This window comes from Otolemur garnettii, unplaced genomic scaffold (assembly GCF_000181295.1).
Source record: "Otolemur garnettii isolate 467f Iridium unplaced genomic scaffold, OtoGar3 scaffold00077, whole genome shotgun sequence".
In the NCBI taxonomy this organism is placed as follows: Eukaryota; Metazoa; Chordata; class Mammalia; order Primates; family Galagidae; genus Otolemur; species Otolemur garnettii.
In genome coordinates, this window is record NW_003852472.1 from 648,894 (window position 1) to 664,746 (window position 15,853).

The window sequence follows — 15,853 nt, forward strand, 5'->3', positions numbered from 1 at the left end:
CGCCCGCGCTCCCTGCCCCGGCCGGCCCGGGCCCCGGCCGCCCTCCCCGGCTGTCAGCTGGCTCGGCCGCGCCACCGCTCCGGCACCCGTCGCGTCTCCTGGAGCGAACCCTAGGGTTTGTTTACGTCCCGGTGAGCGCCCCGGGACCACCCGCAAATCCCACAGCTGTCCCGCTCTTTTGTGTTCCTGCGCCAGTGGCGCAGACCTGTACCTCTGCGTCTGGGGACCCGGGTAGGGACTCTTTGGCGAAACTTATCTAGGGGCGACAGGGGCGTCCCGCACGCGGTGCCGGTGAGTAGCGGCGCCCAGAACTACCAGGTAGGCGCAGGAGGACAGCTGCAACTTTCCCCGAGCGCAGGCCCCGCGGCGCGCCGGCTTTCCGGGCGAGGGACGCTTCTTCCCAGCCGCCGGTTCCGGCGGCTCTCGCCGCGCGCCCTGGGGCTCTGGCTGCCCCGGGTCACCCGCCACCCACTTTACTCCGGCCCTCTTCTCTGGGGGCCTGCCTTCTCTGCAGAGTGCCCCGGCGCAATGGAGCGCGCGACTAGTCTGCTCCCAGATGTCCTCTCCGGCCAGGTTCTCGAAAGCAAAGATCGGAGGGCCAGGTTGGACTGTGGTGCGCCGGGCGGTGGTCCGATCGCAGAGTCCCGGGCACCTCGGGTGGATAGTGACGGGGCTCCCCATCCGGCGCCGGAGCTGCCGCCGTGCCCAGGTGGTGAATTCCTGCCTGCCACCCCCCACCCGGAGGAGAGGCGCGTCCTTAGGGTTCGCCCCGCACGTGCCAGCTCGGCGCCCGCGGCGCTTGGACAGCCCCGGGACTCTGCCAGGTGGATGTTGTGTGTTGCCGGAGCCAAGTTGAAGGTGAGCGGCGTGTGAGCCAGAAGCTCCGTGAGTGAGTGCTGGTGCGAGGGGAGGGGGTTGTCCTGCGGCTTAGAATGGGCCAGGATGGCTCTGGAAGTGGTGGGAGGGCGTCCCCCAGAGTCCCTGGGGATCGGTTGCTGCTCCCACTTCTAAGGGGTGCGTGAAGATTAACTTAGCTGAACTTTCCTAACCGTGGGACTAGTGATAGTCACCTACAGTATCTTCGGGAGTAAAGCAAATGAACTCCAGATGCAGGCTTGTATGAAATGAAGCGGATTGGATTAAAACATACATAAATGGAGCCTGACAACTTTAATTGTATATGCTTGTTTTCTGCTCTTGCCTACGTAAGAACGATAAAGCAGACTCATAGTCGTTATGAAATTTCCTCAAATTTCTCGCTTAACTAGGAAGACTATGTGAAATATGTATTTCCGATAAGATTAAAACTTAAAGGAGTTGAGTATTTATTGACTAAAATAGATTACTCCAAAGTGTCTATTGTGTAAATTAGATTCCTGAATGTAATGAACACAGCCGAATGGCATTTTTGATAAATTGGTCTACCCTGTTTTAGTAAAAATAGCTCCCTTTTACCATAATTTAATTCCTGTGCTTACTGTAAAACCCGTTGTGGAGTTTTAAGAGACAAACATTTTTATTTTCTTCTTGTTTTCCTGTTACATCCTAGCTTAATTATCAATGAAGTCTTTTTTTCTAAGCGTCTCCAAAAAACCACCTGGAAAATGGATTTATTTGGTTTTTAGAGTGTGTTAGATTTCATGAACTCTTTAATCCTGCCTCCCCGCCTCCCCCCTGCCCCAAAGTGATCAGCTACTTCAGGGAATCCTGGCTCTAGGATTTGAGTGAAAGTTTCCCTGTCAGTTTACTTGAATTTTATGTTGCTCTTGAGAAGTAAAAGGAAAAAACTCGAACCAAAATCCCTTATCTGAGCATAGTTCTCTTTACTGAGCGTCCACTCCCTTTTGGTGTAGCTCATGGTTTGGCCTTAGATGATTTCCTATGGCCACTTCCCATGTTTGAAAACTTCAGTTGAATATGGGATGCTAAAGTTCAAGTATAAGGCCAGACTGGTTCTTTCTGTGGGCCCTGAGGAGGCCTTTGGAGTTGGTATCTGGTGGCCTGTCTATTCCCACAGCCAGTAAGCAAGCCAGTAAGGCTGCAGTTTGAGAGAGAATGCATTTGTTTCAGACTCGACTCTTCTTTCTAGTCTTCTTTATACTGAGATCAGGTTACCTGCAGAGCTGAGGGTAGGTGGTGGCTTTGCCACCTGCAGGGAATGAGGCTGGATCTCAGCAAGGCAGATCCAGGTTGGAATCTTCAGAGGGTCTCGGTGAGGTCCAGCAGTTCTGCACCTCTTTAGTGATCCAGCAGTGAGGCAGGGGTGGGTCTTTATCCGGCTTTGTGGGTCTTGAAGCTGCTGCCTTGGAATGGGAATGAGCGCCCAGAGAGAGTTTCTGATGCTTGTGCTTTATTTCCTTTCCTTTTTAGTCCCAAAGGCTTGTGGTATGGAAGCTTTAGTGCTTTGGCCCTGCTAAGACTAGTTGGACAAGTTTTTAATGCTATTCCAGACTTGTAAAAACCAGGCTTCTTCTTCTTTTTTTTAATAAGAAAAACACCATTGTATAAATTTATCTTTTAAATACGTGTTTGAAGAGAGGACACTTTCTAAAACAAGCATATGTATCTCTGCATGTTAATGGATCTCTATTAAACTTTTTGGGATGGGGCCTGCTAGTGACTAGCTTCCTTTTGGGGTGTTATTCTCACATGGTGACCAGTATTTTGCCCTTTAAGGAGTCTCTGTACAAGTAAACTTTAAAAGTTGTGCTCGTTTTCAGAATTAGAAAACAATTTTGGTTTTGCTGAAAGTCTCATTTTCTGGTTGCTTTTGTTTTCTCCTGTTTTGGAAGTGTGTGTGTGTTACTGCCTGTGCAGTACTATTCCCCACGATCAGGGTATTATTTTAATTAAAATGTTCCGTCTAGTACCCTTTATAAAATAATGAATAAATAAATTACAGTGGTGCCTGCTCCTGTTATATATTTTTTGATTCTTTTAATATCAGTGTCTTTGAGATTTGGTATGAAAAGGGGTCATTTTCAGTTGAGTATAGTGTTTTCCTGTGTGAATTTTTTTTTTTTTTTTTTTTTGAGTGCAAGTTAGTGAGGTGGTAGAATCAATTTTGGATAGTAGTTAAGGTAACATAAGAAAGTTGGAAAGAGACAAATAAATAGCCCAGTCCCCTCAGGAATTATTCTCTCCTGACCCACTGAACTAACCTTAAAAATGTTGTCTGGTCACCCTGTTGTCTGGTCAACCCATTAAGCCCACGACCTTTAATGGTCATTTAACAAGTCTTCTCTCCTATTGATATGCTCCTACCAGTGTTTATGTGGGAGTAGTGCAGAAACCATAATTTGTGCTCCCTGATCCCCCTCTGGTCTACTTGTAGCAGTTAACAATCAAAACCATTCCGGAGGCTGTGTTCATATTCTGTATCTTAGCAGAGAAAAAGCTAGAAGTAGAAAATTCGTATTTGTATGAGCAGGTTTATAAAGCTCCAGGAACATCTGTAGTGAAATTAAGGATGGACATATTTGTTAAGGAAAAACTTGTAAGTTTTTTTAAGTAGAGAAATTCATATTTTTAAAAAATCTTACAGAGGTAGGTTATATTCCTACCTGTAAGGAGCTTGGCTCTGGTAAATTTTGCACATTTAAAAGACAAGCATATCTGATGGATTGCATCATAAATGCTATGTAAAAGTTATAAAAATACAGGATCATAAGGTTTATAGAAATTGCTTATATATTATATAACTTTTAAAAATACTATACCTATGAAAACTCACTTTTGTATCAGCAATTGTCAAAGACAGAAATTTGTCTATCTGATTCTTTTTGTTTTGTCTGAAGCTCTGAGTTATCTATACAGGGAGTAGTTTTGGTTTCAACTGAAATTTCTCTGCCTCTGATTGTTTTAACTAGACCCTTAATCTTATTTTAACATATTTAAAATGTTCAAAAAACCCGGAAGAATTGTTTTGTATAAGTAGCTAGTGAATGTAGTTTAAACACTCAAGCAATTCTGGTATCTAATTGGAAACAGGTGGAATTCTTGGAATCCTGTGTTTGAGTCTTATTATAGTGAAACATAGGGACACTTTTTACTTATGGCCATTCATTTTGTCAAAGCTGTTTTTGAAGAGGGGCCCTGCAGCTTCTCATTGTGTGCCCACTACTATTTATTTACCTGGATGTTTTAGGAACTGAATGCCTATTTATTCTTGGATGCCAAGAGAATTGTGTGTATGCCGATAATAGAGTGAAAAGGGCATCTCCTGACGTAATTAGATAAAATTTAATATCTGTATTGTTATACAACTTTTATAGCACAAAAGTTGTGAACTCATATGTGATTAATGATTTGATGAAGGCTTATTGATTTGAGCATTTAGGCACATTTTATTATACCCTGATAATGATTTAGAATTCAGGGAGAAGTTATAACTTTCTCTAAAAATTCTACATTTAGGGAGACAAGCTTCCCCAGCAACCAAAAAAATATTAACTTGGTTAGGGGGATATTTCAATAAAATATCAATAATGGGGCCCTTTGAATTGTCTACATCATTTTATCCATTCTAGTTTTCAAATTGTGTTCCTGAAAACTGGTTGACAGCCTACATCTTGGTGTATGTTTCAAAATCTAGTTTGGTTATGTGTAGGTGTTGGATTTTACTGAAGAGGACAGTAAAGGTTTGTGTTGAACTACTACTCCTGCTGTGGTTGTGGGTTTGTTGAACTGTAAACAGTCTTGCTTTTCGGCTGTCTCTAAGAAAGTTGGTGGAGAAGAATAGTCTTTGGCAGGGAGGAGTTGTGCCTGCAGGACGTTAACTGGGATTAAGAGGGGACCTGAGGTATCATCCTTACCCTGTGCTATGCTGGAAGCATCTTTTTAAGCACTTGGGTTGTGTCTTAAAGATTTTTAAAAAGTGCTTGTGGTACTCTATTCTTATATGACACAGTTAAAAAACATCATGAGGATTAACAACTCTTTTTGAAAGACATCTAATTTGTTGTAAAACCCATCAAGAACCTTTCCTTTAAAAAGTAAAGACATCTTTAATAAGAATTATTTTAATTTTTGCTGTAATTAAATTCTGATAGGAAGATCTTAGTGCACAAAATAAAGGTTGTCAATTTCTTTATTTTAATCAGAAGACTTTTCCTTATTGTAGAATGTCCAGGGCATTTGGCAGAATTTTTGTATTTTTTAGAGCCCTAGGCCATGGGAAACCTGGGCAGTTCTCTGGCCATGGGTTACCCAACATCCCTCCTATCCTGTCACTGCTCCACAAGTGAGATTGATATAGATTCTACTCACAGGGGTCTTCCTACATGGAGGAACACAATCACAGGTGACCACATGGGAGCCAGGATAGAAGTAGTCCTCCCAGGGGTTTACTAACACTTTATAGCAGTAGAAAAAATAGGCAGGTAGAAAGTTCACAGTAAGTGAAACTGACCAGGTTCTTAAGCATCTGTGAAAGTGAGTTGAGAATGTCAACAAAGGGGCCCACACCTTCATAAAATATGAGAGTCCCCAGGAGCGGACTGGGCCTACTGTGTCTGGTGCAAGGCAGACTCTGTCAGCTGACATTTAAAATCTTGGATGCTCCTGACCGTTTGCAATTTATGCAGTTAACGTAGGAGGAAGTTACCAGAGCTTAATCTGAAACAGCAGCAAGTAGCTTGTTCTTTCTTATTATACCAGCAAGAGGACTGTTCTTACAAACATCTTTCCATTTTGCTCTGTTTAATCAGTAAGTAAATGCAGTTAACATTTTTTAAAAAGTTATCTATGGTTATGAGGTGTTCCAAGTTTGGTTAAAGGAAAAACAAATTGAGGAATTAGCTCTTTCTTAAGTGAATATTGTGAAGTTATGAGAAATAGAAAGCCAGGCTTACTGTCATTAAACATTTATTTGGGTGTTGACAGTTTTTTGCTAAATTGTTAAGACATTCAAATCCTGTCCACTTAGTACATGAAAATATAAACCCCGCAAACAAAATACAACCCCAAAATATCTTTCCATTCCCCCCACCCCCAAAGCAAGATAGTCTCTCTTAGATTGGGTCTTTCTTTCTAATAAATTGTTACCATTTTATTTTCCAATGTAGTTTTGTGTTTTTAAGACCAAAAAGAATATAAAGTAATTTTAGGTATCTTTGCCTAAAACAGGTCCAGTTTTTATTTTGGACCTATTAGGTTCTTTGGTTTATTGTCACCTTACCTCCAGTTTTTAGGTAAGAAATTGTTGTTTAGATAAAAGTAACTTGATAAAAGCTAGTAAATGCCACCAAAGGGAAATCTTTGTCTTGAAGAACCTGGAGCTGCAAATGTTATCCTGACCAGGCCTGAGCTGCCGGAGCTCCCTTCACCTGTGTGAGCCCCTGCTGCCACTACTGCCTGTCACTTCTTGCCTTTCTCCTGTCTTTCTGCCCTGCCAAGCCTGTCCTCTCCTGTGTGTTGTGACAACTTTTTTTTAAAGTAAGTATTTGTGGAGCTTCATTACTTTGAGATTCTTGAGAGAAAGATACTATGTAAATGAAAATTAAAAATAACATTCTTGCAGGAGGGAATTGTACATTTAATGTTTTTGATGAGGTTTGGAAAGGACTTTTATTCTCCTCCTGCAAATAAGAACATTCTGTGGCTCTTCTGACTATTTTTGCATCATTCTGAAAGGTGTGGTAGATAATGGTGAAATGTGTTCTTTATTTTCTGTTTTTTTCCCCATGGTAGTTGACCCAGAACTTAGACCCATGCAGTTCTGTGTATAGTGAATTATTTCTGTTTCATACTGTTGTGCTTACCAGGAGTTTAGATAGCAACTGCCCATGGAATGCATGCTTTTCAGAAAGAAAAGGATTTGAGTCCTTAACATATAGAAATTACACCTAGAGCTGTAAATCAAATTCTGTCTCCTTTCCTATTTACACGGCAGAGATTTTGTTAAGTCGTGCAGTTTGAGACAGAAAATTGTGAGCCCAGTAGTAGTCATTTAAACCAGTGCAGAAACATTAATTTACTCCAGTTGCTTCACTTCTGCTGTACCTCTGTTTCTCACTTGCACAGTGACACATGCGGTCACATCATTCAGCCAAGTGGGAGACAAGTTCAAGTTTGGGATCATGTTTCTAGTCTGTGGGCATGTGTGGGGTCCAGGAGACAGACAGGAGGCCAAGGCTACTACAAGGCACTGCTATCAGGTGACTGGGTGCACCACAGACTATAGTCACTGGCCAGCCCAGAGGTGTCAGGGGGCCTTGGAGAACTGTGCTGGGCAATCATAAAGCCATCACCTATAGCTGGCCATCGAAGAGGAATACTCAGTCATCTCTCTTTTCCTCCACCAGGTCCTCAGCCATATATCACAGTTTTGATGTGGGATTGGGAGAGGAAGGATATTGCCAGTTATGGTTGAATGTTATTGTCAGGGGAGTAAGAAAGTTTGCAATTGTTTTATGTGGCTCTGTGTTGATACATAATTATTAAACTTAAAACGTGCTGATACTTTAATGCAGTTTTTTTGGGTGTGCATGCAGTTAGTTTTGAGGGCTGCTTACCATACGCAAGAGCCAAGTCTTTCTAACACACAAAAGCTAAGTGCATAGTCTTTACTTGTTTCAAAATTGTCCACTTGAAACAGGTCATAATCCATTATAAATTTGACTGCCAGATTAATCTTCCCAAACCATTGATTTCATCATGTCACCCCTCTCCTTAAACATCCACAGGGGCTCACTTTGGCACAGAATGACGATCACATTCCTCAGGCTGGCAGATAGTACCTAACCTAAATCTTCGTGTCCCAGCAAGAATGACCACAGAATCATACCCGTTTGGGGAGCACCTTCCCCCTCCTTCAATAGGTCTGAGCTCAGGGCTATTTCATGCCTTTCTTCTTGACCTTGCCCTGTGCACCGGGCACCAACAGTAGAGAGTTAGGAGAGCAGTGGTTTGTGACCTGGAGGAATGGAAGGGCTATAGCCAGGATGACGCCCTGTTGGAGCCCATGAGCCTGGGGAGCCTGTGGGAAGGGCATCAAAGCCAGGTGTGGACAGGGCAAGACAGCCCCTTGGAGGAAGGGTGAAGCTTGATCAGAATTCTCTGCACTCAGGGGTGGGGTGGGAGAGGAGGAGAGCTTTCTAGCAGGACTGTGTGGGGTGGCTGGGTGTCTTTGGGGCCTCGCTTCTAAGCTCTGGCTCTCTGCTTCATTGCCCCAACTACCTGCTCAGCACCATCACAGCACCTGGCCATCCTCTCTGCCTGCATTACATGGTCCACCTTGTGCTGTTATGTGCCTGCTGTCTTGGCCTACCACAGATTTTGGCACCTAGTAAGTAACTGCTGTGTAACAACCGTGAGCTTCTCTTAAGGGAGCAGGTTCTGTGTATCCTGATTAGGACTCATTCAACTAGTTAACTTAAGAATATAAACCTTTTAAAAATATTATGACATGTAACTGGATTATTTTTAAATGACTGTTTTAAAAGCTACTTATAGGTATATCTATAGAACTTATTTCTTTTTTTTTCTCATTTGTTAAATTCTTTTTCTGCAAAGTAACATATACATTGTTTAAAATACAGTTGACCCTTGAACAATGTGGGCGTTAGAGGTACTGACTCCCCTACATGGCTGAAAATCAATGTATGACTTTTGACTTCCTTCAAAACGTAACTACTGTGGCATGGAAGCTTTACCTATAACAAATAGTTGATTAACACATATTTTGTATATAATATGTATAAAACTATGCATGCTATATTCTTACAGTAAAGTATGCTAGAAAACAAGTTATCAGGAAAACCATAAGGAAGAGAAACTATGTTTAGTATTCATTAAATGGAAGTAGATCATCCTAAAGGTCTTTATCCTTGTCATCTTCATATTAAGTAGGCAGAACAAGGAAAAGGAGGGGTTGGTTTTGCTGTCTCTGGGGTGGCAGGAGTGGAGTGGATAGGAGAGGCAGGAGAGGTAGGCACACTTGGTGTAACTGTTACTGAAAAATACCTGCATGGAATTGGACCCAGGCAGTTCAAACCCGTGTTATTTAAGGGTCAGCTATGTATATAATTGTACTTGTGGCACATAAAACAAAAAAAAATGCCCATTTTAAAAAACAGAATTGGGCAAAACAATTCTCTGACAGATTTATTCTTTGACTTTGCTCCCAGCCTGAATGGGAAACTCTTCTCCCTAAGAACCGGGAAAGCACATACTGTAGTTATCGGAACCCAGCAAATGTGAGAGAAAGCCAGTAACAAGGAATAGGGAGGCTTAGGTGTCAATGCTGGAGGATTATCTCATGTCTGCTTGTCCCCTGAACATTGTCCTGGGGGGTCTATGGCTGGGCAAAGGCATACCTGCTCTCAGCCAGCCCAATCTAGAGCAGTGGGCTTCATAGCCTGCATGCTTTTGCTGCCTCTTCATTTAGTCAAAGAAAGTACCTAGGATATTTTTGTAGAGGTGATGTCACTGTCCGGCAGCACAAGCATTTGCATGGATTTGGGGAAGTGAGAGCTGGGAGAGGGGTGCTAACAGAACTAGGATGTAGGGTCCATTGTGGGTGTCCAGTGGTGGCTGGACCTGGAATCTGGCCACCCCTGGGCAGGGGAAGAGGGTGTGCTTCTTTTGGGATAAGTGGGTTTGGGGTACTTGGTGGGAATTCTAGGGGTTGAGCCTCTGGGGGAAAGGAGGATTGAAGCTCAGTGGAGAGGTTGGCGCTGCAGTCTGGAAGATGGGTTGAAACCTGGAGTTTGAAGTCCAGGGAGGGTTTTCTTGGAGTTCTGGTGGTAATGTAAGGGTTTACATCATTTGAGGTGGACTGGGGTGAGGAATTACAGAATCTCCCCCTCTCATCTTGACTCTCCCAGTTCTGAGATGTTTCTGCAAGAGGAGTGCAAAAGAGATGAAAAGTAGTGCTCGTGGAATGGAGCTCTCTATATTGTAGCTGTTTTATGTTCACTGTTGACAAGACAGGTGCTTTTATTTTGTATTTTTATTTATTTGTGCACTGACAACTCACCTCCTGGGATGGACAGTGGCTGGGCACTGGTTTAGGCTCTTGGTTTATTTCATTTTATCCATAGGATAACCCCATGGAGGAGATTTGGTCCCTGTTCTAGCTGAGAAGCTGGCCTGTGGGAGACATGCTTCTGTGTCTGCTGAGCTCTGAGGCCTCCTTTTCCTGCCAGCTCCTGCTATTCCCTAGACACTCTGGGTTGAGGCAGTGGGATCATCTGGGGACTTAGGAGAGGAACCCTGTCTGGGTGGGTTTGGGTCACTTAGCTATGAGTAGCTGGGGATGGAGATGGGATGGTGGGGGTGATGATGGGGGTGATGGGAGCTTCTTCTGGAGGTCCCTGGTTAGAGCCCAGAAAGGACTGTCTGATGGACAGAAACCCTAGAACCATGGCTGCCACAGCCCCTTAGCAAGCTTCATCTGACAGCTGAGGGTAGTCCTGGTGTTGGGCCACAAGGAACCTTCCTTGTCAATGGATATCATCGAATGCCCTGTCTGTGATTAAGCAAATCTGTTGTTTTCAGGAAAGTGTTAGGTCAGAGAGAGGCCTAATTGTGGGGCCTGAGGGCCTGGAAGAGAGCCCTGCCCTGTACAGGGCAGTTCTGTGAGCACTGAAACAGTGCTCTAACTCGGATGTTTCTCTGAGATACTGGGCCTGATGTGAACTGCCTTAAGATACTGACATTTGTATTTAGCCCTGTGATGGCCAAGACCAAGTCCCCACTCTCTAAGCACTTGGGAAACTAGCTGATTTGGTCCCTATTGTAGTATCGGGCTAAAATCCATGCAGATCCCCTGACATTGTCAGAACACTGCTATGCAGAATTCTCTTCTCAGCTACATGTGATGTTGTGCGTGTGTTCAGGAAGAGGTTGGCTTCCTATGCAACATGCAGGTGGCCATCTGTTCTGAGAGAAGCAGTCTGGTCACAGTAATATCCCTTAGATATTAGCTTATTTTCCTTGGGGAGTAGGAAAACTGAGTTGGAAAAGTGAGCTTTTAGGCCGCTTTGGATTCAGATGATTTTTCTTGGTGGCTGATTTTTTTGTGAGGATGTGGTTTTGTTGAGAAGAAAATATGCAAAACTGTACAGTGGTCTTGGAAATAATGCAGCACCTTTGAGTGAAGTTGTTTGCATTTTTGTGTGGTTTGGGAGCAACTCCTGGTACCATTCATCTGTTTATTGAGCATATCTCTGTCATACATGACTGTGGCACCTAGTCCTGTTTAAGCCTCTGGGGTAGCAAAAGGGATAAGTCCTGAGCCTGCTGGTCAGAGACCTGCTGGGCACAGATACATGGAGGATCCCAGGGTGTTAAGAGTGTCAAGGGTGGGGTGTATCTGATGTGGGTAGGGCAGGGGTTTGGAAAGATGGGCATGGGTCGTCTTGTTTCCGGTGACTTACTTAGTCAATTCTTCAGAATTTACTGAGTGTCTCCTATGAGCTAGACCATTTTCCAGCCCAGGGATTGAGTGACCAGAGCAGTAGAATTGACCTTGCCCTCACAAACTTACAGTCTCACAGGGGAGAAAGAAGACAAACGTAAGGAATGAATAAATTGTACAGCGTGAATGCCCAAGTGCCCAGGAAATAGATAGGGCAGGACCAATATGCAAAGACCCATGGAGTCCTTCCTGGCTTTTGAAGTCCCTGAGAAATAACTGGATTTTAAATTGAAGAGGGGTAGTACATGCTCAGATCTATATTTAGGAGGACCTTTCTGGAAGCCAGAAGGCAAACTGGAGTGAGGAAGGAGGGGTGGATGATAAAGAGGGAAACCAAAAAGGGGTGGCCATCAGCATCCTGTGAGAGGATTTTGGTGGTAGTTGTGCCAGACTGAGTGTGTGCCTGGGCCCTGGTATTTGGGGTGAGGGCTGCTGCGGGGGATGATGATGATGGCAGAGAGGGGGCCAGGTGAGTGGCATTTCCTTCACCTCTAGTAGGGCTGAGATACTGAAGCAGCTGTGGAAGGGCAGGGAACAGCCCATGGAGGGAGAGGTCTTCAATGTCCCCATTGTCCCTGAGCATCCCACAGGCTGGTGTCCCCAGGGCTCGGCTTGCTGGGTGCTGGCACTTGCAGAGGCAGGCCCTATGCAGACATCCATACAGATTTGTTAAACACAGGTGGGGTGACAGGATCCAATCTTCAGCATTATATGTGACTCAGATGTGCAGAAGTCAGCCTGGAGTTTCTTTATTCATCCCTATTTGCTTTCTGTTGGTAATCCTTTGTAATTCCCCAGTTTCATGATGTAATTCTAATGGAATTAAACTCGAATGCTTCAAAATTATGTAATTAATTGCGTTCGGCTTCAATTACAATGACTAATTACAGTGATACCTGGTGGCAAGTCTGGTATGTCTTGGGGAGGGGGCGTTTCTGCCTGCTCAGTGGTAGGACAGCTTCTTTCTGTTGGGCATCAGAATAGCTACAGCAGGGGCTTACTAGCTGCCTGTGGCCTGCTCAGGTGCCTCTGGTCCCTACCTCTCCAGGAGCAGCCCAGTGGGCATGCTAGGAGGATAGGAGGGAGGTCATAGAGTACAGGGAAAGGCTGCTTTAGGATGGGGCACCTTGGACTTGTCTGCAGTTTGAGAAGAAGAATTCCTGCTAGGAGAGTCAGTTTGGGACTGGCTAGCAGAGGGTGTTCTTCTGTGAGTCTCCTGTTTTCCCGGAGAGAATGTGAAAGGTTCAAGAATTGGAAAGACAGCTTATGGGGAAGGGAAAAAGTCCGAGAATCACTTTGGGAAAGGAGAAGATGGAAGTCAGGTTAAAAAATGTTACTGTGGGGCGGCGCCTGTGGCTCAAAGGAGTAGGGCGCTGTCCCCATATGCCAGAGGTGGCGGGTTCAAACCCAACCCTGGCCAAAAACTGCAAAAAAAAAAAAAAATTGTTACTGTGCCCGTAGTATTTCCAGGAGGCTAAGGACTGGGGCTTTGGGACCTGTAACTGAGCCATCAGACCCTAAAATGGAGCTCTGTGTTTGCAGATTTCCCAGAATGTCTGAATCCTTTTTGCAAATTGAGGTAGTTTTATTTTGTGTTAGCAGGAGGGGATCTTGCTAAGAAACCATCACCCTGATTGACTGTCCCTCCTGAAGCTGGGTACTTGGCCTTTCCCTCCATTGGGAGGCACAGAGCCTGACCCAGAATGTTTGAACAAGGATTGAGCACTGGGGACGCTGGGTTGGCCTCTCTGATCCTGGATCCTGTTGTGTCTCCACGCAGCTGCCTGCCTTTCCTCATTCTGCAGATGTACCTGCTGTTGAACACTTCTTTCCGGAAGAGTCTTGAAATGGGCTCTGATTGGCAGTACCCAGGTGTGGCGTTCAGTGCCCTGTGTTCTGTTTCTCTTACGTATTTGAGAGGCTTAGGGCATCTTTCCAAAAAGCTGATTCTTTAAATGTCTTAAACTAGAGAAGTACTAAAGCCCTCAACTAGGTTTTCCAACATGCTTCCCAGTCTAATGTGTAGAGTGTGCTGAGCTGGCGGCGAGGCCTGGTTTCAGGCCCTCGTTTCCCAAGCTCTGGCCAACATGGATATTTTGGTTTAGGTCCATTAAGATGCCAAATGCCTTATAGATTATTTTCTGTTTTTTTAAGGGAGAGTGAGACTTGAAAACATTCAAGTGTACAAGTAGTTTTAAAAAGTTCTTTTATAGAGGGGAGAGTCAAAATGGTGCAGAGTACTCTTTTGAAATTTTCTTTTTCTTTGTTCTGAACACTCTGCTTGCTGTCCTGGTGCAGGAGAGCAGTTCCTTTGACACAACGCCTCTGTCCTCTTACTTTTTTTTAAGATAAAATTCACGTAACACAAAATTCAACATTTTAAAGTTTAAAATTCATTGGTTTTCAGTGAATTCACAAATGTTGCGCAGCCATCACCACTATCTAGTTCCAGACATTTCCAACACCCCAATAAGAAACCCCTATACCAATGGGAAGTTAACCCCTTATCCCCCACACTCTGTTTCTATAGATTTGCCTATTCTGGATATTTTACATATAAAGAGAATTATACAATGTGTGACCTTTTGTGTTTGGCTTCTTTTACTGATGTAATGTTTTCAAGGTTCAACCAGGTTGAATCACCCATGTGTTGGTGCCTCTTTATTTTTTATGGCTGAGTGATATCACTTGGGTTGTTTCACCTTTTTGGCTGTTGTGAGTAACGTTGCTATGAACATTCATGTCTAAGTTTGTGTGTGAATGTAGTTTTCCATTTTCTTAGGTATACTTAGGAGTGGAAGTGCTGGGTCCTATATAATAACTATGTTGAATTTTTTGTGCCTGTTATTATTTGTCGTCTTGTGTAGAACTTCTGGTTATTCTTCAGAGTGCTCCTAAGGCCCAGGCCATTTCCATTTTGTTCTTTCTGCCTTGGTTGTCCTGCTGATACCTCCTTGGAATACCCATGGGGTGCATTTCCTCCCCTTAGACCAGTGGTTCTCAACCTTCCTAATGCCATGATGTATTTTCATTTTTACAAAGGGGTTGCGACCCACAGGTTGAGAACTGCTGCCTTAGACCCATTGCTGTGGAGAAGATTTTGTGCAGTGGTTCAGGGTAAGAGCAGACACTGTTGGTTGCCCATCCAGGCTCACCTGGGGATGACCCTTGAACCTTGAACCTTGTCTAAATTAGTTCTGGATATGTGATTGCTTTGGCCAGGGGCTCATTCAGGTGGGCATTTCACTTTTTCTTGGCCAGAGGAACAGGGAACTCTGGAAACATGATTTTTCTCTGATCAAAGGAGATGAGACAGGGCAGACTGTTGTTTTCCTGCCTGTGTGGGAAGAAGCTGCCCAGATCTGCCATCGCCATCTTGGCATGAGGCTTTGGGGCCAGGGCAAGACAAAGTGAAGATTACAGAGGACACAGAGCAGGAAGGTGGAAGGAACCTGGGCCCTTGAGTAAGCCAATCCTGCAGTCACTTTGCCCCCAGCTTTCTGTCATGGTAAGTAAAACTTCCTCCTCAACTGTCGTTGGCTCTCCTGTTACTTGCAACTGGAAAAACATGCTGAAACAAGATAGTACAAAACAAAAGCCGGATCCTAGAAAGTTGCTCTTGATGGCTTGGGCTTGGTGTGGACTTAAGTGTGATGCCTTTGAGATGCACTGGTCCTGGGTAAAAGTAGATGTGCGAGTGTGAAGAGAACACACGTTGTTTCTGCTCTCTTTTCTAATGGCAACAGAATTCCATTTGCAAAGCCAGATGTCCCTCAATACGTTAGATCCAGCCAATAAAACATGAAGCAATTAGAATGTTTAATATTCAGTAAAGTATAATTAGAAGCTGGCATAAATTGTGAATGAAATTGGCAGGTTCCATACGTTACAGCAAAATTCCAAATCTTTTTTAGTTGTGTACATGTCTCTGTGGGTCTTTCAGTTCAGATGGGTGTATTGTCTTCCTTCCTTTCTGGAATAGAAGTAAAGAGCCATTCTCAGCATAGTTCACTGTAATTTTGAATGTTTAAGAACATCTTGCCAGTTGTATTATATTAAAGATACCAAAATCCTCAAGTCAAGTTGTTAGGGTTTAACACTCCCATTTCTATGCCACGTGTAAGAAAAATCAAATCCCTACATTCTGCCGTCAAAGAGTATGTGTGGACATGTACATGAGAGTGTGTGTGTATGTGTGAGTGTATGCACATTTGTGTGTGTTGCACCCTACATGACTTGTGCTCATCACATCTCCATTCATAACACATCATGATTCATTATATTTATTTTTTTCTCTTTTATGCGCCATTCCAATTTCAAGTCCCTTTTCTCCCCATTCTTACGTGTTAAATATGCCTTTTAATGGATGTTTCCTTGTAAACTATATCATGTATTTTGTGTGTGTAAGTAGTTTTAAATCATACTTTTTGA

General features: G+C 43.9%; 1 protein-coding gene across 4 annotated transcripts in view; it reads left to right on the top strand.

Moving 5' to 3' along the window:
* The first annotated feature begins 267 nt into the window (after window positions 1-267).
* CUX1 (cut like homeobox 1) overlaps window positions 268-15,853 on the top strand; it is a 372,158-nt gene continuing 356,572 nt past the window's right edge. For 3 of the 4 annotated variants that reach the window (XM_023515709.1, XM_023515710.1, XM_023515707.1), the window contains exon 1: window positions 268-858. In XM_023515709.1, coding sequence (XP_023371477.1) covers window positions 529-858 — 330 coding nt within the window. In that variant the 5' untranslated portion in view covers window positions 268-528. The remainder of the gene's footprint in view (window positions 859-15,853) is intronic. The other variant, XM_023515706.1, reaches the window with a different exon arrangement.